This window comes from Syngnathus typhle, linkage group LG19 (genome assembly GCF_033458585.1).
Source record: "Syngnathus typhle isolate RoL2023-S1 ecotype Sweden linkage group LG19, RoL_Styp_1.0, whole genome shotgun sequence".
Taxonomy (NCBI): Eukaryota; Metazoa; Chordata; class Actinopteri; order Syngnathiformes; family Syngnathidae; genus Syngnathus; species Syngnathus typhle.
In genome coordinates, this window is record NC_083756.1 from 3,474,887 (window position 1) to 3,500,769 (window position 25,883).

Below are 25,883 nucleotides of genomic sequence, written 5' to 3' on the forward strand. Positions count from 1 at the left end.
AGCTCAAACACACATTCTGCTCATGTCATAGTTTCTTATAGAGGGCACTATTCAGATTACTCTAAAGTGTACTCCAGTGGATTATGACTTTGATACACAGAATAAATATCAAATTGACACTTGCCAATTTGAATATCATGTCTATTACTTTACATATAGTCACCTAAAAAAAGTAACATTGAAAAGAAGAAATTAAAGACTTTTACATTATGTCTTAAGGCCACCTCAGGAAAATCAAATATGTGTTAGTCTGTTTTTTTTTCCTGCATTCTTGTAAAAAGAAAAAAAAAATCAATCTTCCCAGTCCCAAAGTCATAAATGTGAAATCCCCTCATTGCATGACTAACTCATGTGTTTATGCACAAGGGGGCAAGTTTATGTTCATTTTCTTAAGCAGGGGGTGGGGTGGGGGGGGCATGGCCACATGAAAAGCATCCACATGTGGAGCTATTTTGTTTGAAAATCGCAGCCAGCTGCTCCACATTTGATGTGCTCGCTGGCTTATCGGGTTTCTTCGTGCCAGAGTCATCGGCACCACACCGCACTCGTCTTTTTCACACCTGGACCATTGGCAAGAAAAAACAATGTTTTGATACTAAACCTAATTGAATTGTTTCAAGTGTTGGATCTAAAAATCAGGCTGTTAAAATAGAAATCAATCTTGTCAAATTTAGTGTTGAAATGACGAGCTGAGCGTCATTTGGAATTTGATTTTTACATGCAGTTGCAAGTTGTGTTTGTCTTCTTTATCTTTTGGGATGACTTCTGGTTGACTCATTTTAAAGTTTAGGCAATATTTGGAGAGTGGCAACAAATGTTAGAAGACTTTGTGTTACCAATATATAATATTTGCAATAGTTTTTTTTAAATATGTGTTCTTTACTTTATTAATATATACATATATATTTATTATTTTAAAACACGTGGAGCAGTTAACATTTCCTGTGTAAAAAAAAAAAAAAAAAAAAGGCAATCTAAATGCCTAAAAATAATCAGATAAAATTAGTGCCACAGGCCCAAAATAGATAAAAGAAATATTAAAGCAATCTTAATGGCAACGTAAATATGATTGTTCAGTTCTGTATTCGTAAGTGATAAAAACGTAATTCCCAAGAAAATTTTTTGAGCCAGTTTTATTTCAGGGCAGGCAGGAGTCAAGGTGACTGTTGCGGAACAGGCGCACCCTCCCCGAAAATTCATCGTGTCGTTAGGACGCTGATAAATGCGCCGGCGCTCAAGATGCAAAGCTTCTTTTTTTTCTCCCCAACGCCGACATCATACCAATAATGCCGATAGCGTTTATCTCAACTTGAAAAAGTCCAAATTATGCGGAGTTTGTGCTCGCTCCCTCCCAACACTGCCCCCCCTCGTGCCCCGCTGCCCCCGCAGAATGGAGCCTGTCATGTTAATGCGATGAGGTGACATTCTATTAGCTTCTTGAGCTATGGCCTCTCCTCTTGCGCACACACGCACACACACGAGTAGCGCGAGTGCGTATCAGGCGAGAGGCGCTAATGAGCCCTGTTGTGTTGCTAATGCGTGCGTTGTGAGAAGGAAGTTGACTTTCCTTTCCGAGATAATTGTGCGCTTGTCGTGGCTTGTTTGTTGTTTGTCGCAATAACCCACGGCACCTCCAGTTGCTCTTAATCGGCATTTTATGTTTGCAAGCCTGCAGTAGCATCACTTCAACTCACTGTCATGATTTTTTTTTGGTGTGCTTAAACTGCGGGTGGCTCTCCTTGCCCCAGTGTGAGGGCATCCCACCTTCAACTCGCCAAGTTGGTCCACCGCTTGGTCACGCGAGGAGACTTCCTCCTGCTTTGAGGATGTAAAGTTGCAAAAGTGGGCGTTAGCGTACGAGCGAGCGAAGGAAGGGCGGACGCGGGAGGGTTCCTCCTCGTCGGCCCGCTAATCCCCCAGCCGACCGTCCCTTCAGGGCATGCCTCAGATCTAGTACCTCCGTGCGGACCGGCCCAGCTCTGACGGCCCATTTAATATGCTATGTGTCTCCCCCTCTGCAACCTCCAACCATCATTGTCCCAAAGCGAGACCCCGACCCCCCCCCCCCCCCCCCCCCGGCTTCAAGGAGCCGCTAAAGGCACCTTTCAAGCCGAGCGATGTCTTTGGATAAGGTGCGCGCAGGGAGGAGGAGGCCGAGGTTCTGCCGTCATTTCAGATATAGCGGCGAGCAAATTTAGCGGCTCTGTGACCCCTGCGACCTTTTGCTGAAGAAAACGTGCAGTTCCTAAATGGAAAAAAACCCCAGATCAAGTCCTCACAGAGTGCACCATAACGTTCAACACAACTGATTCTTCCTGGGACAAAAACGGCTCAAAAGTGTTTTTATCCGAGGCTCGACTGCTTTGCAGTGTCGTCTTTCATTTTGGAGCCTCACCGCATCTTTAAGTGGACGTGGACGAGGGGCCCATTGTCCAGGATGTCGCGGGGTTAATACCTGAAAGGAGCGCCCCCCCCCCACACACACTGAACTGGGCCCACTTTTTCCTTGCTGTTCATTTCCGGACAGGCTGGAGAGCGTTCTTCTTGCTCTCGTATCTTGTAAAGAATGCTGACGCGGGCGGGCGAGCGGCTTCAATGGCGCCTCATCGTCCTCAACTCAGAGAAACCCAAAAAAAAAAACTCAACTACCGAAGCAAACTTCTGCCCCCGGCTCCCTGTGCACCCCTTTTGACAGCGCTGCATTTGAAGACTAATCGTTTCTTCTCATGCAAAGCATGCTGGTTTAAAGGGGGGGGGGCTTGGGGAAGGGGGTGTGTTTTAACAATACTCCACGGGGTGCGAGGAACACGGTTTTTGGGATGCTGGGGAAGGGGGTGCAAGGGGAGGGTACCTCGCTCCTTTGCTCTGCAGACAAAGCCCGGTTCCTTTCAGGGTTGTGGGGTGGGGGCTTGAGGTGGGCTGGGTATGGGAGGGGGCGGCAAGTTCCTTGAAAGAGAGGGAGACATTTTTAATAACAGTTTGTCATCACGCCGCCTGAACTTTACGGCGCAATTGTGTGGGCGGCCTCGTGCTGACAGGCAAAAATGTACGAAGAAGAGGAAAACATGTGTACGTACGTGGGGGGAGGGGGGCCGGCAAAAACGGCCCCCGCTCGTCCGAGCAGTTTGCTTTTAATACAATCGTATGTCAGGATGCAGCTTTGTGGGAAGTAGATCTTATTCATGAAGAAAGCCAAAGAATTCATTCTATTCCCACTCTCACTTTCTGTTCAAAGCTTCCGTAGCCACCACCCAGGCGTCCATTTGTCAAAGGTGGCTGACCCCGCCCCCCTCCAAGCCCGCAGCCACCTGATTCCTCCTCAACTTTTGCCCCACGTGTGAGCCCAGTCATTGTCTGGACCCGGGCAGGACATTAGTCACCGCGGCCTCTGGGAGTCCAGACTCGGACCCCGAGGAGGCGGGTTGTGGTCCGGGTTGGGAGGGGGTGCGTGGGTGCGCAATCTCGAGTAATGTACGTTGCGGGTCAAACTGACCCATTTTTCCCCCCACAAAGTAAAAAGCAGGAAATATGTGAAGTGAGCGTGTGTGTGTGTGTGAGAATGAGCACGAAGGGAGGTGCGGCGGGAGGCTGAGGGGGGGTAGAGAGTTGAGTGGAGTGGAGTGTGTAGCTGCACCTCGGGGCTCAGCGGTGTGTAAGCCCCTCACTAGCACCCCCCAAAGCTGCTTTCACAAAGAGATTTACATGACAGCTCTCCGCTGTCTTCGGCTGCCCTGCATGATAAGTGCACCGCTCTCCGTGTGTGTGCATGTGTGTGTGTGTGTGTCTTCACAAAAATTGACCTTTCTTGTGTTTTTTTTCTCTTCTGTTGCGTGTGTGTGTGTGTGAAGCCACGGCGCACGTTGACAAGGCATCCCGTTAGCTTTTAGAATTATTTATAAAGCTTTTGTGTGTGTGGCGCCTCTAAGTCTCTGTCTCCTCCCATTACTGAATATGACTCTTACCTGTGCGCCCCCATTTTTTTTTTTTTTGCGCCACCGAATGCACCCCTTGAACCCCAATCTGTATTGTGTCACGGTTATTGAGTCTTGGAAATAAACCTCCAGTTAGGGGTGTGGCAAAATGGTTTGGATGTTGAAGGTTAAAAGTTTGGGAAAGACTGTAAAAACGCTCACGGTCTTATGGCGATTTGACGTAGTTCTTTGCGCCACCTGTTGCTTTGGGGGTGCACATGCCAGCCTCAAAATGACTTTTTAATGCGAAACCAGAAAAAAGGTCTGTGCTGACTCGCCGCATATGGCGTGCGTTACCGGCTAATCTGCCGTCGCTCCCCACACCCGCACGCACCCGGCCAGGTTTGCTGGCTTTATGTTAATGTTGCTTTATTGAAACAAGCTGCCATGTGATTAGAGAACCGCATGCGACGCTGCAACAGCGCTGTCATCCCTCTGGCGGGTGCGGGTGAGGGGCGGGCAATCAATGCAAACCAGCTAACGTGGGCTAATAAGCCATTAGCGCTGCGGCCGCTGCCATTGCCGTGGCCATTTCCATACCAGGACCCGCAGGACTCTCCGCCTCGCGTCCGGGAGCGACGGCTGATTGCGCGGGTGAGCGATGAGGCCGTCGTCTTCGCCGCGCTGTCGAGACGGCCGAGCTTATTGTCCTGCGCTCAACTTCCAGTTAAGGCGCAAAGCCCCCGCACGTCTTCATTAAGACGCTCATCCTTCCCTTGGCTGACGTCAGCCTACGTTTGGCCGACAAGCCGCAGGCAAGACAGAACTGGAAGAAATGCGGGTGTTGCAACACCCGCAGCTCTCCCAGTACTGTTCAGACTTTCTTGTCAGTGTGTATGCGTGTGCGCTTAGGCGAGGTACAGGTAATCCTCTGAGACCCCCAGTGCGTGTGTGTGCGCGTGCGTGTGTGTGTGTGTGTGTGTGTGTGTGTGTGCACCCTATGAAAGTCAGAATGGATCGAAGCGAGGTGCTGGCGCGTAAAGGAAAGGGAACGAGACGTCTCCAAAGTCGGCGGGACTTCATCATGAGATCCGCACTCGGCTTTTGATGTGTGCGTACCTCCACCGCTGCCGCTTCCGAGTCGCACACACACGCACAAACACGAAGACAACTTCCGCCAAGTAAGTCATGTAAGTGAAGGAGTAACTTAAGACATATTGGAGTTGGGGTAACTTAAGGGGTCACTTCAAGAGAAGGCATCACGTGAGCACGTGAGCACGTGAGCAGGCGCCGTGACGTCACGCCAGGAATGTGGCCGCCGTCTCCCGACAGATAAAGTCAACGTGCGGCCGCAGCAAAGTCATCGCTCTCGGCACGCTCGGAATGCGTAACCCGCCTTTTACCCCCTGGAAGGTTTCCCATCCGTGCAGGAAGTACAACATTAAAGACCCCACTCGCACCCTCCCCCGCGCCATCCCCCCCCCCCCCCCCTTTCCCGCCGCATTCCTCCCGTGGCGCATCTCAGGCCGGGCCTCATCGTGCATTCTTTTACATCCCGACGTCTCGCCTTCTCAGCCGTCCGCGTGCGTTTGGGTGGGACTTCATCTCGCCGCGGCCCGACTTGGAGTCGACGACTTCATCGACTCCAATTTGCAAGCCGTTAATGGCCTTGAAATGGCGTCGCCCGGGACTAACGCGGGACTTAATCAGAGCCAATAAAATTGGCCGCTGGGGCATCCGGCCCAGTCTTCAAGTAAACATTATGACTGGGGGGGAGGGGAGGGGGTGAATCGAGGAGGCGCTTGGGAAGAGCTCATTTCTCACTTAGCCTTCCTGATGGGCTCAGCTAATAGGCCCTCGCCTGATTGTCTGCCGCCGTGATTATTGCGCATTATCCCCTCCTCGGCGCTTGTTGTCGGGCCCGCGGCCTCGGAGACCCTCGCACCACGTCGCCATTAATCACGTCGTCGGTAACCAAAAAGATGCAGAAAGAATCATTTGAAGTCATTTGGAGTCACTGAAAGCAACAAAGAAATAGATTTAGGATCAGAAGGTGATTTAAGGAGGCAATTTAAGGGCTCACGCAAGTCAAAGTCGAGCCAAGCAAAAACTTTCCCAAGGACCTTCCTTGTGTCTTAATCTGCATTTTGCGCCACCGCAGCGCTGAATAAGCGTTTCCGCGGCGCGTCAGGAAAGTGTCGCTCGCATCAAAGGCGACCGCTCAAAAATATCGAAATAATACTTTAATACGCTTTGGAGTCGGGGACAACACCAGCGAGGATGCCATTGTGCCACGCTGGCTTTATTCGGGGCCTTATCTGCCGCGTAGCCGGCGCGGCAAACAGGAAAAAAAAAAAAGAGGCGTTGTGTAAGCGTCGCGATTACATCGTGTGGGTTTGTTGGGCAGGAATGTAAGATGCGCTCGGGTCCCCCGGTGGCATTGTGCCGCAAGTGGAGAGGTCGTCGGCTCGCGGGGGTAATCCTATTAGCGCCGCTCAAAGCTACTGTTTGTCCTTGACGCAAAATATAAACAGACGCCGCTCGCAACCGACACGACCGACCGCAAAACTTGCCGCAAACAATCACAAGTCGCTGACCTGAAAGCACGGAAATGGATTTGATTGTGCAACTTAAAGTCCGAAAAGTCTTCTTAGGAAAATGCAAAAGGACTTTTTAGCATTAAATTGCCTTTCATTTCAAAAGTTAACTTTATCTTGGCATTTTTTTCTAGCAAGACTAAAATCCAAATTTATTGTTGATGATATTACAACTTTTGACCTCTAAATTTGTTTGCCTCCACGTGAGGTGAGCTTGGGAGGGGCCCTGCCGGTCAGGTCGGCCCAACACCTTATCCAATGCAAACACGTACACGTCGTTCGCTTTTATTGCAAGATTGGGATAATCTTGCTGCAGGGCTTAGACGCCGCCAGCAGCCCTCCCCCCTCCCTTCCTCACCCCTGTAGCCCAAGCACAATCCCCCTTCCCCCCCATCCCCCCCTTCGCCCCTGGAGTGTTTTTAGTTGTTCCAGCTGTGCAGCAGAACCTTCATGTTGTTGGCATAGCTGTGAAATTTGCAAAAACACACCCAGGAAAACATGCGCAGGCATGCAGGGGCACCTACACACACTCTCACACACATGCACACACTCCTCCCCCTCCCCTCCCCCTTTTCACTGGCAATCTGTCCCAATCGTCTCCATCGCTTCCCTCCCCTCCGACTTGCGGCGTCGGTGCACTCGTGATAAGACGCAGATAGCAGATCTCGGTGGTCGCTGATGTAATGATGATGAATGCTGCGCCGCCCCCAGTTGCCCCCCCTCGCCCCACCCCGCCCTCCAACAGCCCCTCACCCCCCTCTTTCAAGGGGGACGGCGGGACCCTCGACACTGAACAGTCCCCCTAATGAAATGAACACAAATACAGCAGCTCGTATTTGCTGTGAGGGGGAGGGGAGGAGAAAGTGCGCCCAATCCAAGCCAACATCGGAAATTGCACACATTCATTAACCCCCCCCCCCCCCCCATTTTTTGTGTTTTGCGTGTGAGCCGGAAGTTTGTGCTGAAACCCAAAAAGCGAAAGTAGACAAGAGTTTATTTTTTGCTGTTCACTTTGATGTGTTGGATTTGACATTCCGCTCGCCGCCTTTTGTGCGCCGGGCGGGCGTATAATTTATGTTAAATTGATTTGCCTAATGTGCTTAAAAAATAAGGATGTTTTTTGGTGTGAATTGCAGCATTTTAAACCTGTTAGATGGCCTCGCTCTCTGCGTGGAGGGATTACGGCGCAAAATGAAGATTCAAAACAAAACATAAAATAAAAATAACAAAAAAAAGCACGCGCAACTGCGTCTGAAGGGCGTGCCGCGAAGGTCAGCGGGATGAGGGGTGAAAAGTTCTGGCTTTTAATTGCTGCTCGGTAGCTGCCGGCACACAAAAAGCCGCTCCGACACGCTCCACTGGGGTGGACTTGGGAATGTTTGCCGGCGGAATGCCCCTCGCCGCCCCCTACAAAAGGCAAACTTGACCCTGCTATCCGTTTCATCTCCTTGCGGTGGAGCTCACCTGCAGGGTGGGGGGGGGGGCACGTTGCAACAGTCAACACATTTTTTTTTTTTCTTAAAGCGTCACGCTTCTTTCCTTACAAGTGTGAGGAAAATTCAACATGAGGATTAATCATCAGACTGCAGGCGGAGTGGAAAGGCAGCTGGGATCGTGCGGGAATTCTCATGGGACACTTCATTAGGCACACCTGCACAAGCTAGTAAGCTGTCTTTCAAATTTTAAATCTGACCTTTATGGATGGTTTGAAAAAGTTTTCAACATTTTTCTCCCACCAAAAAAAAAGGACAGTCTTGCTATATTATAGATATTAGAAAAAAAAATTTCTAGGAAATAATCTCTTATAAATAAACTCTTGACTTAATCCTATGTAATGTTAAAGCATATTTTTCAGAAAAAAAGTATCTTTTTTTTCTCTTTTTTTTCCCGAGCCCACAATCTAACATTATTCTAAAGAAATGTTATTTTTCAAGCTAAAATAGGCCTTCACACCTCAAACATGATCACAAAGCCAAAACAATTGCCCTCATTACTAAACAGGGCAAAGCCTGTAATGGATGATGACATGACAGGTTCTCTTACCCCCCAAAAAATACAAGAGCAATCGTTTCAAAACATTCACGTGCGGATCAAAAGGGGGCCCGCAGATAAATCCCGACGTGCTTGTTTGCAGAAGGTTGCTGCTTCTGTGCAATTCCAAAGACATGCAACCACTTGTAATCTATTATTGCACAGCACATCTTTTATTTACTTGCTTTTTTTTCCGTAGTTTCCTGGAACAACAAAACAATGCCTTACTCTTTCTTTCTTTTTTCTTTTTTTTTTTAATAACTATAATTTGGTGGTGGGAAACGTGTGGCCCGCGGGTTGTTTGCCGAGTCAAGGCATCCTGGCAAAATGTATTTAGCTGCTTGACGGCGCTGCGTGTCATGTGGGAGCCATTAGACGGCGAGCTTTGTTTAATTCTGTTTTGATTGACCGGGGAGTAATTGTGTGTGTGCGTGTGTGTGTGCGTGCGTGTGTGTATGAGTGTGTGTTTTCGTTTCTTCTTTGTTTTTTCTTTGGCTAGTTGGCAATCGCTTACAGATGCTGCCTGCTGTTACGGGTCAGGATAGATGACATGCATGGAAAAAAAAAAACTGTAAAACAAACAAAGCGCGCAGTGTTTGTCTGAAGTTTAGCCCTCGCTACTTCCTCCCCCCCAAGAAAAAACAAAACACTTCCCACCCCCTAGTCTGCTTGTAATAAAGCAAGCATGTTTACAGAGCGCATGGCAATTATATGTCTCTGTTGGCTAATTAGACAGTCTCGGCTAAATTTTTCCATGCCGTCTAGCATGATAGCTAGCTAGTTTAGACAAAGCTACATATGAGCTAGTTAGCTAGATAGCTTGTTCATGAATTATTGAGTTCTGTGTTGACCTGTCCTGTACTTAGCGACGTGTCAATGAAGGCTTGCGCGCGCCGCTGTCTGGCTAATAATCATAGACCTGCGTGACCTGGATGGTGTTGTGTTTGTAGACGGCCTCTAAGGTGCTGAACTGCCAGACGGCACGCTGCGGCGCTCACTTCTAAACCCACAGACGGCATTAGCTTCAACCACCTTTTATTCTTTGAAAGAAAAATTGCCCGGCACCATCATATTCCCAATGGGGCCTTCAAACAATCCTTGTTTTTCCAGGACTGTTTTTGATTTTTTTCATTTTTTTTTCTACTCCTACTCCGGTATATACCCTTAAGGTTTCTCCTCGCTGCCTAACACGAGCATGACTATCTGCACTCGCTTTTACTTTGTTTGTCAGATCCCAGATCTCGTCTTGTTGTGTTTGCGGCTTGTTTTTTCTTGGCAGGAAGTCGGAAGTTTAAGGTGACATACTTCTAAATAAGTTTAGATTTTTAGATAGCTAGAAAGGAATGAACCTGAGCTGCTCGTTTTCACTATTATGGATCTCGACTCTTGTTCTCTGCACCATTGCGGAAGCTCATACTTGGTGTCGGTACAGTTTGAGTTGGAAACTGTAAAGATTGTATTAAAATCTTCTTGCCTTCGCCTCCCCCTCAGTTGTCCCGTCTCCATGCGGTGCTGAGGAATGAGCATTCGCCATGGAAACCCAGTCCCAGGCCAGTTCCGCAGCTGAGAAGAAGAAGAGGGTGGAGACCATTGTGGCGACCAAGGGCTCGTCGGCGCGCAATGACATCAGCGAGAAGGCGGTGGCCTCCAGCACTACATCCAACGGTACGACACACGTCAACATCGTCTGATGATCCCAAGACTTTTGTCCACATTGCGTAGCCGTTCCCCAGTTCACGCTGATTGTAAAAGCTAGCCTTGTTCTTTAGCCGTTAGCCTTCTTGCTACATTCACTGCATCGTGTTTTACCCAAATGTGTCCTGGTAAGTTACTTAACTAGGCATCATGGGTAGCTAGCTAGAAGTTGAAAATCTAGATTCATGAATCAAATTTAATATACAGTTTTTTTCCATGTATAATGCGCCCCACGTATAATACGCACCCTTAAAATGGCATGTTGATGCTGGAAAAAAGCCTGTACCCATGTATAATATGCAATATTGACTCCTACTCAAGTCCGTAAATGTAAAATTATTTCAGAAAAAAGATCATCTTTGGGAACAACCGGATGTTATTCTGCCGGTCAGTATCACTGAGCATGCGCTAGCAAACTCGATAGCGAAGAAATGTTTTGGATTTGTGTAGGGTACATTGTGACAGCAAACGAGCAGGTGATCGACCAAGCGTCTGATACGAGAGCATTGTGTTCGTATGGAATGTGTTTGAAAGAGAGAAGAAAGCGCATCTGTAATGGCGGCCTCCGTATGATATCCGGATAAAAAAAATAAAAATTGTACCCATGTATAATGCGCACCCCAGATTTTAGGACAATAAATTAGTTAAATTTTGCGCATTATACATGGCAAAAAACGGTAGTCATAAGCGTCTCCCTGACTTTTTCAAATTTTATTCTGGTGTCAAAAAAATAAACGTCCTAGCCACATAAGCTAATCAGTCATCACATTTAAGCGCAGATGTCCGTGACCCGCTGCTTGTTTTTCTAACCGCGATGATATCATTTCTGAGCAACTCCCAAAAGCTGTATTTAAACTCGTGACTGTTTGCTTTACCTCTTTTTTCCCAAGCTTTGCTGTGAGTCACACCGTATATAACACTGTCGCTAGCAATGCCTTCAATTGATGCTCTTCTGAATGCTGTGTGCCTTGTTACGCTCGTCGTTATCCGCTTTGCATTCAGACGAAGTATACATTGAGGCGGGAAAGTCTAAAGATGTAACAAAACCAGAGTTGAGATCACTGCCCTTAAGCTGCAGCTGTGCTCATTAGCAGGAAGAGGATTTTGGACTGGTTTTGGGGCTTCGGAGGTGGATGGCCCCAGCGGCCGCATCTGCCAAACAGGACAATCCCAAGTGCCCAGCGTGCAGGGTAAAAATGTGGCGGCGACTTTCTCCCTCTATGTAGGAGTTATCACAGGAAGTGGCTAAAGTAATACGGAACATCCCTGAGCGTCCTGAGAAAAGTTATTGCCGGATGGCTGACGCAGTTTTATTAATTAAAGGGGCCCGTTCAAGGGTAGGGGAAGTATGCGGAAAGAAACAAGGATATAATTTGGCTTTGTATTTTTTTCTTGATGATGTAATGACTGTTTGGAAAACTGCAGGAGGTAGAGGCAAGGTTCCCGGATCTGGATCCGAAAGACTGGCATTTATTGTGTTTCTGCACCTGTTCTGTATTTAAGACCCCTTTACAGTTCTCGAGGTTTTCATTGTTCTGTGTGAAAGGTACAGTTACTGTAGATTGCTAGAAGGGGGGGGTCCACGACCGATTCCTCAGCTTTGGTTGACGGGTCAGAGACGGAAATGCGTGAAGTAGAATAGCGGAAGGTATTCTCCGAAATTGTGGTGCCGTGTGAAAGCCTACCATGAGAACCCGTGAGAACGACACAGGTCGATGAATGCCGGATCTACTTACATGGCTTCAAAGTCACCGGACCGGAAGTTTAAGACCATCATCGAAGTCATAAGGCAGCCAGCGTTCTTAGGTCGGTTATAATTACGCCACATTCCCCTCCGCCAGAACTCATAACCTCTTATCAGGTGTAACACGACCCCCAACTTTGACCTGCATCCCCCTTCCAAACAAAAAGGTAATTGTGAGCAGCTGCCAAACCACCTCTGAGGCCGGGTTCCCCTCATCGGAAGAAGGCCCAAGTCCGCAGTAACCCTGTGGGCCCGAGATCCGAACGATAACGGAATAGTTTGAAGTCTGCTGATGTTTTATTCCTGCTCCCCCATTGGAAGTTTCATTCAGGCACTGAGTTGTCCTTGTTGGCACAGCCCTCTGATGTGGTTGGCCACTAAAAGGTGGCTTCATCCTGTGTGCCATTCTTCTGCGTGTCCCTCACGCTCCACCTCGGCCTCCCCCCATCCCTAAACCCCCTTTCTCTTTCCTGACAACTCAAAAGAGCCGACTGCGCCGCGACAATGCCGTGATTGGAATGGGCTTCAGCGGAGGTCCCCCCCCCCGTGCCCCAACTCCTTCTCTCCTTATTCAACAGGCAGGTGGGCCACAAAGTCTTCAGATTCTTTTGTTGGGATAAAAAAAATAGGATATGGTCGCAATTGGTGGGGCGGTTTTAAAAAAAAATGGTTGGCTTGGAATGCTTGGGGGGTGGGGAAGGGATCATGAGAGGCTCGTGAAAGATGTTGTAAAAGTTGTGTAATTGACGAGCGGGTTGGTAGCAGTTCAAGTAAGGACAACAAAGGGGTTGGCCAGGAACTCTCTGGAGCAAAAGGAACGCTTTCAAGGAGAAAGGGAAGAAAATCTGACAGGTGAAGAGCGGCAGGAGGGGGGGGGGGGGGGACCGAGGGGTCGACGGCCCGCCGTCTTTTTAGGCGACCATTTAAATGATCAACAGTAAATAGAGGGGGTCGCGGAGGGGTGTCATCTGACAGAAATAAAGTTCCCCTTAACAGCACGGATGGAAAGTAATTTACAGATACGCTGTCCCCGCCATCTTTGTGCCTCCCAGATAAGGTTTCATTTCACAAACGGATAGGAGACATTTTCACTTACGGCCCGCCATTCTGGGACACCTGTGATAACAGCTTGTGGACCCCTAATTGAAAATGGGTTTCAAAATGGATTTCCACTTTTCTTCCTTGCCTCCTTCACCCCCCCATCCCCCCTACCCCGCAGTTCCCTCCATCTCCCCCGTGACTGCCCCCACCGTCCGTCAAAAGCAGGCTTCATTCCGATTTTTAACCTCCCCTTCCCCTCCCTTCCCGCCTGTTTGCTCGTGGCCTGGAGAGGGATATCGAAAGGGCAAGGCGGGGGGAACTGCGAGTCTGGGGGAAATGGATCATCCCTCAGCCCGTGCCAGCGCTATGACAGCCGCGTGATCCGTCTTGTTAATGAAATCATTGATCACTTGATGGGACTCATAATCAACTGTTTCTCCGCTGTGTTCTGCCCCATCTCCGCCTTGTCCACCTCCCTCCTCGCCTTGCCACCAAAGGGATGAAAAATCTCCTCGTTTGTTGCTCAAGAATAAAAAGTCTGAGCAGAGGGGCACGGGCAGCGAGCGATCGGAGCTTCGGAACCACTCCGAGGGGGATTCCTTCCATTTGTATTTGTGCTGTGTGCATTCGAGGAGGAAGCGAGGGCCCCCTTCGAGTTGCTTTGCTCCGGGTTCTGCGTCTGCGGGGCTAATGAGAGAGGACTGATGGAGGGATAAGGGACCTCCAGGGACTACCGCCAGGCCCGGGGGTCAAACAGCACAATGGAGGAGGCGTTTTGGACCTGACACACAAACCTCTCATTGGCTATTTGTGTCCAATCAACCCCCTGCTTGTTGCATAAATAATACATCGAAATGCACGAAAAGCTTTTGGAGTCCGTAAGGATAATTTAGGATTGTACCTGTCGACACGCAAACTGTGGGCGTGTTTTGCTTTCAGCCTTTCACCAGCGAGTCACGCTCATTTCACGGACCTGTGGACTGAAGGCAATTTCCTGCAGCAGCAGGGGGACGGGCTTTGGCAGCGCTGCCTCGCCGGGGCCCGAGGCGCGGGATTAGCTTAGCCTCGCCGCTACACGGGGCGGAGTGGAACATGAGCCTTCCAGCCCGGCCTTGGACTCGTTCGTCTGGCAAACTTCCGTTCGCCGATGATGCACGCTTGCTTCGATGCCCTCGGGAGTCGGGAAGCTGTGGCCAGAAATGTTTTTCACCCTGTCTTACTAACTTTGGACCTCCAGAATTCTAGTTCCAGTTTAGACAATCATCACTGAAGAAAACTGCAACAAGAGATATTATGACTGCAGACAGATCTGCTGGGTCAAACTGGGTCAGTAAAAATAGGTGTTCACCAGGGGTCACAGACGAGTCCCCAGACCAATGAATAACCCCAAATAAAGATAATGAGCCTGTCCCTCGGGATATGATGTCATGGGGTTAAGGTTGGGGTAAACCAAACAACATCCCAAGACCGCTCCACCCATGCCGGATCTCATTCCTCTAAAAGCGGGAGGCGCAGGGGCCCGTAAAGCAGGAAAACAGTAGTTGATTATGCCTGTACTTTTTTCCCCATTTGTTGTCAGGCATCGGTGGCCTCCCCCCTGCCAGTAGGAACAAAAGCAGGAGCGTCCCGAGCCTGCCAGGAGAATTTATTATGGTGCGTCCCTTCCCTCGCTTTCTGTTGTGCTCGCCAAAGTCCTGGTGGCAGTGCGTGGCCCCGGCCCTTCTCTTCAAGCGCTGACCGACGTTTGCGTCTAATGGCTTTTGCACGCCGCATCTGGTGTTGATCAGAAGAAAATGTGCAATGACAAAAACGTTTTCCAGTTTTGGGTTTTAAATGCTTCCTTGACACACATCATCATGTGGTGAGAACATATAATTAGTTAAAGGTTCGAGTCTGGCCGGGAAATTACTTGTGGATTTGAGATGGATGTGTGCACTAAAGGCTAAATAGACACAAGTTGAATGACATTCGGTAGATTGCAGAGCTCAGCCAAGAAAAGATGCCAGATGCGGGTTTTCTAAATGTTAGTTTTCATTTATGCTTGTAATTCCGTGAGATAACTAGTTGGACTGTTCCTTTTAGCATAGAGTCCGATTCTGTACTATATATCAAACATTTACTGAAATACTAGAATGTTTTCATATAGGACAAACCTCCAGGCTCATAGATGGGGTCATTGTGCTTAAACAACCTCATATGGATCTAAAGAAACCTTGCCTGCTTGGCTGAGACCGCGTCATGATTAACTCCACAAACGGCGACCTCGATGCAGTACCGCCGTGGGTATTCTCATGACAGAAACTCGCGCCTCAGCCTCTGACAAACTTGATCAAGTCAAGCTTTCAGGTTTGCCTGAACAAGAGGCTCCCGCATCCTCTTAATCTCCCCCTTCAACTTCCACTCCCCCTGGGCCTCACCCTTCTCCCTCCTCCCCACCAACCAGATCTCTCTCTCTTTCTCCTGAGTTGGGATCAAAGGGCAAAAAGCATGGCAATGATTCCTGGCGATTGATTGGAAGCAGACACGGCGGAGAGGCAGCGGGCGGCGCTCCCTGTTCCTGCTCCCTCCACGCTCTCTCTTCTTCCCACCCTCGTTTCTCCCGTAAATACCTCAGGTCTGGAGTGCGAAAAGAGTTGCCTCTATTGGCGTGGAAGACTGAGAGGAACCGGGGCTGTCAGCTGATAAGAACCATTTGTCGGGTTGGATCCGGGGAGGGACGATGTAATCCCCTTGCCCCGCTCTGAGAGGAATTGATTTTGCGAAGAAGAGGGAATTGAACTCAGATGTGTTGCGCAGACAAAGTTTGCCAGAGAAACAAATGTCTGTAGAGGCAACACCAACTCGAGCGAGCCCTTCAAACTTTTTGGTCTTCGTGCATGTGAAGACTTCAACCAAAGTCAGGATGTTTTCACATTTGGTCCTTTAATCCAGATGATCCCAAAAAGTCAGAGTTCTCTGGAAAGGGTCTCAAGGTTTGATTAGCTTCACAGCTGCAAAGGTCTCCCAAGTTCACAAAATTGTATTGAGATCATATCCAATCAGAACTGAAGAGAAAGAAAGATTTTTTCTGTCGGTTCAATGTCTGGTCCACTTTTGATAGAGATTCCACGATCGTATCTGAATCTGGGAGGCTCCGCCGATCTCCAGGGGTCGACGGCTCCATTACTGCCCGGGCGTGTCTCTTGTCAGACAACCTCCAATCAGGAACGAGACGGGGGGGATGGGCTTCAACTTAGTTGGAGCATAGCCAAAAGTTTAGTTTTCCGTTCTTTAGTATCCACAAAGGACCCGCCGGAGTATCTGATTACGTTTTTAAAAGCCTTTTATCCGTCCACACTTGTTGCACACCGCTGACACTCACACATGCGTGTCGACGCTCATTTTTCTCCGCCGCTAAATGGCGGTATTGATGCCGCTCGTCTTCAGGGCACGATTATTAACTATTGGTTGACCTCATGACTTCATCTTTGAGTGCTGTCAGAGGCGCTCCATATTATGTCTAGGCCTCTCTGTGGGCTCTTTGTTTCTGGTTTTGGCTCTGGGACAGCTCTGCGTGGGTCTGTTGCGAGTCCCCCGTGGAGTTCACTAGGGAGGGGCTTGGAGGTGAAAAGAGGGAGCTTCGTGCAGAGAGAGTTGGGGGGGGATGCAGGATATTGCGGAAACTTTGCGACGAGTGACGAGAGGAGAGATTAAGTGTGGGGGGGGGGGGGACACACCGCGGCACGCTTAAATCCCAAAGTAGCCTTGAGCTTGCGGTGATCACTTTAAACACCACTTTGGAATCATTCCAATAAGGACAGCAGATATGCGGCTCAAGTCAATATTTATGTGGGATTAATGGTGAGGCCCAGATTAGAAAAATGGAGGTGAGAGGCAATGCGAGCGACAGGAGAGGACAGGTCATTAAAGAGGAGGGGGCTGAAGGACGAGGGAGAGATGACACAAATGGAAAAGCCAGACATGAGCTGCTATATTTGGACTCTGAAACCAGTAACAGTTTTTCCACACTGTGGTCTCAAGACGCTTTGTCTCGTGGGCCAATGAAGGTCCAGGGCTTACCTGGATTTTTCAGGTGGGGCTTTTTTATCAAGCTGCCAAGGTCAAGCCTGAGCTAGGCTCAACCTCGATGCGTTTAGCACCGGTGAGTCCAGAACAGTGCCTCCTTGTGGGTGTCAGGTTGGCGTGAATTGAAATTGTCATTCTTGCTAGTCAAATAAAAAAATAGGCAAAGGGCGAGACAGCCTGAGTATTGCCAGCTGCAGCATGAAAGGCCCGACTGTGCCGTTCACTTTGCCCGAATTTGTCACACTGGCGCTTAGCCCCACGTTCGACTTGTAACGGAGCCACTCGGCCTTTCACTGAGACTAATGCGCCATGCAAATGAGCTCCTCGCACCTCTTGTGAGCGATAGCGCCGCTGTTCCCCAGACTGAACACTGTGCAAACTTTCCAGTGTGTGTTTTTGATTTAGACGCCATCTTGCCGAGTCTCTGCCATGGTTTCCTCTGTTGACTTCCAGGTGCTCGCGAGTTTTGTTAGACAGAGTACAGACACTTGGCTACACTTAAAGGAAACATATCATGACTTCTGTTTGGTTCTGTAGTTTTTTTCTTTTTTTTTACTGTTTCTACTGTGAATTTAGTGTAGAGCTCGCCTTTCGAATCACCCAGAATAGCGACTCGACGTTCTTTTTTTACCGTCCCAGAGAATGAGCTTCACGCCGCAGATGCCACTGTGAGCGTTTCCAAACTTCCAAAAATGTGCTTCGACGATGTCCCACTTACTGTGTGGGTCGCAGTTCCGAGAGCACGGCGGACGGCGGGAAGGCGTGCAGTGACCACGGTGGAACAGCGCCAGGCATTGATAAAGTGCTTAGCAGGAGGAAAATTAATGAATCCGGGCTTCGCTCGCAAGAGGGTGTGTGTGTGCGTGTGTGTGTGCGTATGGATGGACGGGAAGCTGGCAACAGCGAGGGGGAGTAATCCTGTTCCAGATAAATGGCTGATCCCCCTCATTCCTTAGCTATCAAATGTCAAAAGTTAAATTAGCCCGCTAGCCTTGGTTAGAAGCTAATGTGCTAGTCAATGGCTAGCGGGCAGGTGCCTCATTAAGCGACCGCCTCCTGCCTCTTTCAGGGTGCACTCAATTAGCTCTGTTTGACATTTTTTGTTTCACTTTTTTCATTTTTTATTTTGAGTTCTTTTTTCCGGTCTCTTATCCCAGAGAGTGAAAGGTTTAAAAAAAACTTTGAAGCAATAAGCCGAAGTGAATGAACCGTTTGCTGCTCTGTCGTGCAGAGTGGCTTTTTAAAATTTCTTTTCCCTCCTCTCGACTGGATCCCAACTGTTGGCTCGCCACTTCTTTGCTTTGGCCACGGTTCCATTTCTCTTGGCGGGTCCGCGCTAATCGGAGTGCCACAGACCGGTCCGGCTCGCTCGGGCTCATGTGTGTCGCAAGTAAGATTCTGCCTTTCGGGCCCACTGCTGGCATTCTGGGAAGCTTTCCCAGATCTACGACGAGCCACCGTCTCAGTCGGTGCTAATTCGGGACCCTCGGGGCCTAAGAATGTGTGCCAAGGTGCCTTTTGGTCAAAGTCTCAGACCTGAATATGGATCCAGTATGTGAGAATAATGTACCGGAGAAGTTACATGGGTGTGCAATCATGTGGCATTGTTACAGAGGACAGTTTGAAGTGCGTAACAGGTTACAGCCCATCACTGGCGACTTGTGACCGTCGGCAGCCGATTGGCCCGGTGCGTTTAATGGAATCTTTGGCTTTGAAGCTGCCATCAAATGCACCTACCTCTTGGTGTTTGATTCGCCCAAGAATGTAGGCCAAGATGTACTTGCAGTGAACAGTCTTAAAAGCTGCGTAACTATCCCCAGTCAAAAGGGTGGGGGGGCAGGCTTTTTAGTTGTAGCGGGCCCCTGCTCATTGCTCCATCACAATGTGGTCCTGATGACATGCTGGTGGGGTTTCCAGCCGCCGCGCCCCTGATGGGCGAACAAGGGGGAGGCCGAGGGGGCCGGCGGAGTCTTGGCATGACACAATCCCGCTGTGAGCCTGATTTGAGGTGAGTGCCGGCAAGACGGAAGGAGCCGGGCAGGCTTTGATTTGCCCCTCCCTGGCCCTGGGGCCCGGTGGCCGCCGCTGCCGGAGGCTGAGCTCCCGGAGGCCGGGGCGGTGGGCATGAGGGGCGTCCCTGCAGACCCCCGGCGGCAGAGAGAGAGCCTGCGCTGGTTGGCGTAGCGGGAAATGGGGGTGGGGCTGAGGGAGAGCCAAATTGAGATGTGGGAGTTGTTGAGTTTGCGTGGATGAATATTGAAGCAGGCATTTGTGGTGTGTGAAATCATTTGCAGACTGCTAACCAGGAGCCGGAGCTGACAGTCGGATCGGGTTCCACCCTGCTCGCCAATGTGAACAGAGGTTTCATTCAGGTGCAAATGCTCACCGAGAGCAAAAAAAGAAGTTTTTGTGACACTGTTTCAACTATCCAAATTTTAAATCTTCTGTGATCGGAGGCAGTGAGCTGGACTCGAACCATCCTGCTAAAAGGCCCTTAGGTATCTCGCAGCACCTGCCTTGTAAGTCACATTTGCACGTCACCCGTCATCTCAATCCCGCTCGCGGCAGTTACATTGGGCTCGCTCAGATTTTTCCAGTCTTCCGGGCAGGCGGCTAATCGCCGGCGAATCCCGCGCGTCGATTGCGTGGAATCAGGCGCGTCAGCCAAAGCGGCTTGGAGAGGTGCTCTTATTAAACTCCAGCCAGCTGCTGGAATGTTCTCCTGCTCATTGTTAATTGGGGAGAGTCTACAGTCTTTCCCGGGAGTTGATTTGCAAGAGAAAGGCGAGGAGGAGGAGGAGGAGGAGGAGGGAAGAAAGGGGAGCAAGAGATTATTGCACAGGAGGAGATGAGCTTTGAAGAGCAAGTGCTGGTGCGATTTTGCTTCATGTCTCCTCTCTGTGCAGCCAAAACCTGTTTGTGCCATTGACAAGCGCGTCTTTGAGGCGCGCAAGGTGGAGCGCCGCTTCTCTCCGGCTTTGGCTCAGAGGTACAACAACACCTCTTCTGATGTTTGGGCTGCACAAAAGACGCTGGCTGGGGGTTGGAGGAGAGTTGGCGGAGGTTTGGGGGAAGGGGGGGGTCTTTTTTTTTTTGGAGTGGGCCTTTGTGCACCCGGTGAAACGTGCACGTCCCGGCCTCGGAGACTGACAAGAGTTGAGGCCGGAGGGCAAATCGGATGCTTGAGAGTGAAAGACGGATTAGCATGTGGAGGAAGGAGCCGTTCTTATTTTTTCACCTCTGCCTTTGACGCGGGGCAAAAAAAAAAACGTTTTTAAGGTTTCTCTGAATGATTGGAGTGCCACTTCATTGGTCCAATCAGTATTCCCTCACTATATCACTGTTCCGCCTTCGCTCCCTTGCTATATCGGGCATTTTCACCTTGCTAACATTTCAGACAGACAAACTTTTTTTTTTTTAAGAGTTGCGTACCTTTGTGTGGCATTGTTTGAAACATTATAATTCCCGCGACATCTCCGCTGATTTTAGTTAGCCCATGGCATTTCACACGATGGATTACAATTCAATAATAACAATGACAAATATATTAAAAATATTTTAAAAATATATAAATATATACAAATATACAACAAATATTTAAAAATATATAAAAAATAATAATAAATTTGATTTTGATTTTTAATTTCCAATGTTTACTTCTCGGTGTTCAACAAAAAACTTCATTTAAAATATTTATAATAATCACCTCCGTTTTTGGCCGTGTCGCTCAATGGCACCAAGGTAAGTCACGGCCACTCGTTTAAAGTCCTGGCATCCACTCCCGAAGGTTTGTGGCCTGTTCTGACAATAGCGGCACAGACAAGAGGGCGACATTTGGGATTTTGACGACTTTAATGAGCGGGTCGCAGGTATTGAGCAGCTCCGCTAAAAAGGGTTCGGGGAAGAATGGCGCAGCAGTGCGCCCGTACCTTTCTACTACTAAAGGCGGGGCGCGCGCTCTGATCAGGACGGCAGCGATCACAATTACCTTCTTTTCAAATCCTTCAGTGACACTGCAGGAGGAAGGAGGACTTTGAACAGTTGAAAGGCGCCAGTGCGCTTTCAAGCTCAAACGCGAGCAGGAAAGGCCTCTGAAATTTGTTCAGCGCTCCCCATCCACCATTAGCTTGTTTCTTCCTCTCGCCTGCAGGCATTTAACCGCTTTTTGAAAAGATGTTAAGAAATTCAAGCACCACAGAGAGAGAGAGAGCGCGGGATAGTTCTGCTATTTCTTATTTTTTGGTCTGCGGAGGCCCTGCCTGCTGCTTTTGCGCTGGTCCGAACAGAACCGACAGACGGTTGGATGCGGCGACCATGGGAAAAAAAACCAGGCAAATAAAACATGAGAAAGGGAAAAGTTATTTTGAAAGCGGAAGACAAAAGCTTCTTCTTCCACTTCTTGTTGTTCTCGTGTCCACGCAGGAGTCAATTGAGCCTCCAAGTGTTTGGTTTGAAGCCCCTTAAGGTGCCGTATGGGACATTGATGAACCCCCCCACCCCGGGTTTGCCATGGCAACGACTGCGGGGGCCACGGCGAGCTCGTGACACCGCTGTGATTGAGCCATTAGTCGCTTGACCTCACCGGGAGGAGGAACTCCAAACGGGCTTTCACATCAGCCAGCTAATCTGGCATTTTTTTCCCCCCATACCATCTTTTTCGTAGTATATTTTTTGGCAGGCCAACTATCTTCCAGGTGGTCAAAAGTTTGTGAACGGCCACCTTGAGCCTCCAAGCAGCCAATTAAGAGCAACGAAGCAGGCCACACGAACGAGCGCTTCCTTAAGAGAGCCCCGTTGAGGAGGCGAGATTTAAGGGGGGGGGGGGGCGGCCGGAAATGCGCCCGCTCTTATTCCGTGACGGCTGCAAATTGCGGGGATCCTTTAACGCGGAACTGACAGGCTGAGAGAGGAGCGAGCCGCCCTCATCCGCAGGAAATGACAGCGTCAGTTATGATCTAAGCATTTAATCCCATACGGCACAGCCCGTGATCTTATTAAGGGAATAATGGCATTTATACGCTCTCGAGCTGGATTAATAGGTCTGGCTCTTGCAAAGCGCAATATTAACATAAAGGGATTTCGGGAATCGGGTTCAGCCGCCGCCGCCGACACGGGCTGGAAAATAGTGGAGGCCGGGAGCGCCCTGCTAAAAAAAAAAAAACGTCTCTGACGTCAACATGTGAGGAGGTGCGAGCTGACTGGAGCACTGCACATATTTATGATCTTATTTTTCTGATGTTTTATAAATGGACTCGTAGCAGTTAAAAGGCTGTCAACTAGCCAATTCTAGAGACACGTCCAAGGGGCTTTTTGCAGACCAAACATTTGAAAAGGGACGTTTGAGTCAAAGTGACCAAACTTTGAAAAGTTTGAGCAGAGATTCTCAAAGTGGCTCCTTCTGCTGCTTCATTTTCGTTGTATTTGTTTTATGACTAAATAACAAGCCTGGATTAGGACTGGCCACAAAACCAACATTCAACCTTCCAATTGCCATTTTTTGTTGCTTTCTCATTCTATTGTATAATTAAGCGGCTCATATTGACATTGTAGCAAAGAAACAAAAACAAGAGGAAGGATAAAACTCCTCTCGGTTGGCTGGCTGACTTTGCGTCCCCCTACCCCCTTGCCAGTTCAAAGGTCAAAGGCCGCGTCTTTCTCGGCTGAGCTCAGCCCTTGAACTCAACTCGACGTTTATCCCCTTCTTTAGCCGACGTGCCAGGAAGCGCCCTCCCCCCCCCCCAGAGATCCCGCGCCTCCCAATTTCTCCGTCAGACAGCGGATGAGAGATTTAGTTTAAGAGCAGTCCAACGGGGGGGATGGCGAGGGAGGGGAGCGCTTGATACAACCCATGACGCTGTTTAATGGGCAGCTTGGAATGCGGTCGAGAAGCCTCTCTTGCTCTCTCCGTGGGATTTATGAAGGAGGGGGAAAAAAAGCTGAATTTAAGAGCAGACTTCTGGGAAATCCTTACGTTTTGAAAAGCTTTTACTCATACGCATGTTTGCACTGGTGATAAAAAGTCTCACTTGCAGGTGAGGAAAATCTGTGTCTTTATTTATTGATTTTTTTTGCAACCAGAAAGACAAATGACAAGACAATTTGCCAACCACATTGCATTTTTGAGGGCTGAATGTTTAGCGCCTCAATCGTGAAAGGCTACGTCGTTCCTAACGAAGTTCTTGTGCTGTTTTTGGCAGAGGACGAGAGCTCGGGCCCGCCGTACCACCGCGAGAGGCGCAACGCCCTCATCACGGAGCGCGGCGCCAGCGAGGAGCCCTCCACGTCCACCGAGGAGCGGCCCTCGCCGCTCAAGAAGGAGCTGCACGGCTCGCTGCCACACCTGGCCGAACACACCCTGCCCTACCGGGGGACTCTCTTCGCCATGGACCCTCGCAACGGCTACCTGGACGCGCACTACCGTAAGAAATTTTCTTTTGAGCGCGGGAACATTCCTGTAGTGTGTGCACCCGGGTTTTTTTTTTCTCTTCACAAGTATGTGAGAATGTTTCATGAGAGCGCTTCGAGTGTGAGAGGCAACGTGGCGGTTGCAGGCGGCGTTGGTATGGCCAGCGCGCCTGCTTAATTCCCTCATTAAGGCGGTCCGCCTAAACGCCGAGCCCGCTCTCATCAACTCGCACTTCAAACGGCCCGATGTCAACTAACACTGCCCCCCCCCCCACACACACACACACCGCAACTGTGAGATCCGCCAAGCAGGCTTAATGTGAGATGGTGGAGATAATCTGAAGCAAAGGTGGACGGCGGCGAGATGATTGGGTTAGCACGAGTCTGATTAGGAGGCTAATTGCCTCTCGACTTTGCCATCAATCGGCTCGGAAAAGCGGTTCCGGCCGATTGCTAATGAAAAGTCCAGCGGAGCCCGACCGCCAAGTGTAACTCTATTTAGTGAAGGTAAAGCGCACTGACGATGGGGGCCGTTCCATCCTGGCCTAAAGTCAGCAACACTGCCACTTCTCGTTTGAGTAGCAGGAATTCCGCAAGTAAAGGGAGGGGAGGGGGCGGGGCCGTAACATGAAGTCTCACCTCCTCTAATTCATTCCAGGTGTGTACAAGTGATGGAGAAGGCCCTACACAATAACACGCAAGCTCATAAATCGGCTTAGCATGGTTTCTGGCCCGTGTCGGCGCCAAAACGCGACGGCACCTGCAGCCTCCGCATGCACCTGGCGGCAAGAATAAGAAGAAAAGAACACGGCCGGCCCGGCAGCTTGTCTTCATTCAGCCAGTCGCGTGATCGTCCTTGGCCTCGGCCCGTGTTTACTTTTGGGCTTTCCACCCACTTGAGCGCAACACAAGAGGAGCCGCGAAGCAAACATGGCCCCTATTGTTAGCGTTAGCTAATCGTGCCGATGCTCGCGTCTTAGCCGCTTTTCTTGAGCAAACGCACCGGATAAGAGTCGGCATCGCTTCTAATGTACCGAGGCTTTTGGCGCCGGGGATAAGGAGGAAGGGATTGCGCCGGGGATTAATGAGAGAGGCGGCTGTTTGTTTTTCAAGACGCTAATTGTCTTTAAGTGTGAATGCGACATCTGTTTACATTCTGCGCCGATTAGCCGGTCAGCCGTCCAGCAACAGTCGTCGTCTTCTTTAAAAGTGGGCCTCTCTTAAACATGGGGGCCCTCTTTTGCCAAGATGGAAGACAAAGCCCATTCTTTCTTTTCAGGCCACGGATTTGTTGCAAATGTTAAAACGGCTGCTGAAAACGCGGCGGTGAAAAAGTTCAAATCTCCCCGCTTAAGAATTCGCTTGGCAAAGTGACTTTTTTTACAGCGTGGTGATGGCCGCCTTTGGGCCCTCGTACAAAAGCCTCGTTGTCCTTGACTGATGGCACAATCTGAGCCCCGGCTAAGCCTGAGGCTGCGCGGCCGTGGTTCTCGCGGCCGCCGGATTCCCATTCGCGAGTATCCTCGCTAATCCTGTCCACTGAGCCCGGACGGAGGTGACTACTACCTGGATCGGCGGGGAAAGGAGGTCACCAGGGTCACAAATCCGCTGAGCTGTAGCGCATATATTTCGATATCAAAATGGAGCTGAACGTCTTTAGAGTTCCATTCTATTATGTTGCAGTTTAGTGTAGTTGAGTGTGGTGTCAGCTGACTAATACCTGGATCACTCAAGGATCCGTAAAAGAGAGGAACAGAGGTCAGGGGAGGTCGATCGGTCGCAAAACTGCTGCGGCGAGCTGATCTCGGGCTTCGCTGAGCCGTAGCACGTCCAGCCGTCCGACGTCCGTCCGGCCCTCCACGCATCCGTCTCAATATCAAAATGCAGCTGACCAGTGAACTGAGCGAGCCGGCTGTCACCGCCGCCGAACGTGATCGGCACGACAACGGGCTCGCCGTGCCGACAAGTAATTACAGTGCTCCGTTTCATGTGGACTGCGCAAGACATTTTCATTTATCTTCAAGTGTGGGTCTATGTTTTTTTCGACGGGAGGGGAGGGAGGTTAGAAAACCAAGGAGTGACCCCTCGGAGAACCTGACAAGCGACCTTCCGTGGTTTCAAAAAAGGGTCTGAAGACATGAAAGGAAGAAATTTGGTGTCCTTCTAGTTCTACCATAGTTCACGTGTCGTTCTAGTTTAGGACGGGGCTTTGAAGCGACCCACTTGGGCCGGCGTGCCTTCAAAGAAAGCCCGAGGTGCCGAGGCACAGGCTAAATGTATGTCTTCACGACGCCTCGAATGTTGCGGCGAGGCGCGTTCCCTCGGTATCATTGAGAAGCGGCGGCAGCCTCGGGCGTGCCGCAGGCGAAGCGAAGGGACGCCTTCCATCCGCGG

General features: G+C 49.8%; 1 protein-coding gene across 2 annotated transcripts in view; it reads left to right on the forward strand.

Annotated features, from left to right (window-relative positions):
- The window catches only part of gli3 (GLI family zinc finger 3), a 56,820-nt gene that overhangs the window by 1,262 nt on the left and 29,675 nt on the right, over window positions 1-25,883 (forward strand). For both annotated transcript variants that reach the window (XM_061265839.1, XM_061265840.1), the window contains exons 2-3: window positions 10,031-10,204; window positions 23,282-23,503. In XM_061265839.1, coding sequence (XP_061121823.1) covers window positions 10,072-10,204; window positions 23,282-23,503 — 355 coding nt within the window. In that variant the 5' untranslated portion in view covers window positions 10,031-10,071. The remainder of the gene's footprint in view (window positions 1-10,030; window positions 10,205-23,281; window positions 23,504-25,883) is intronic.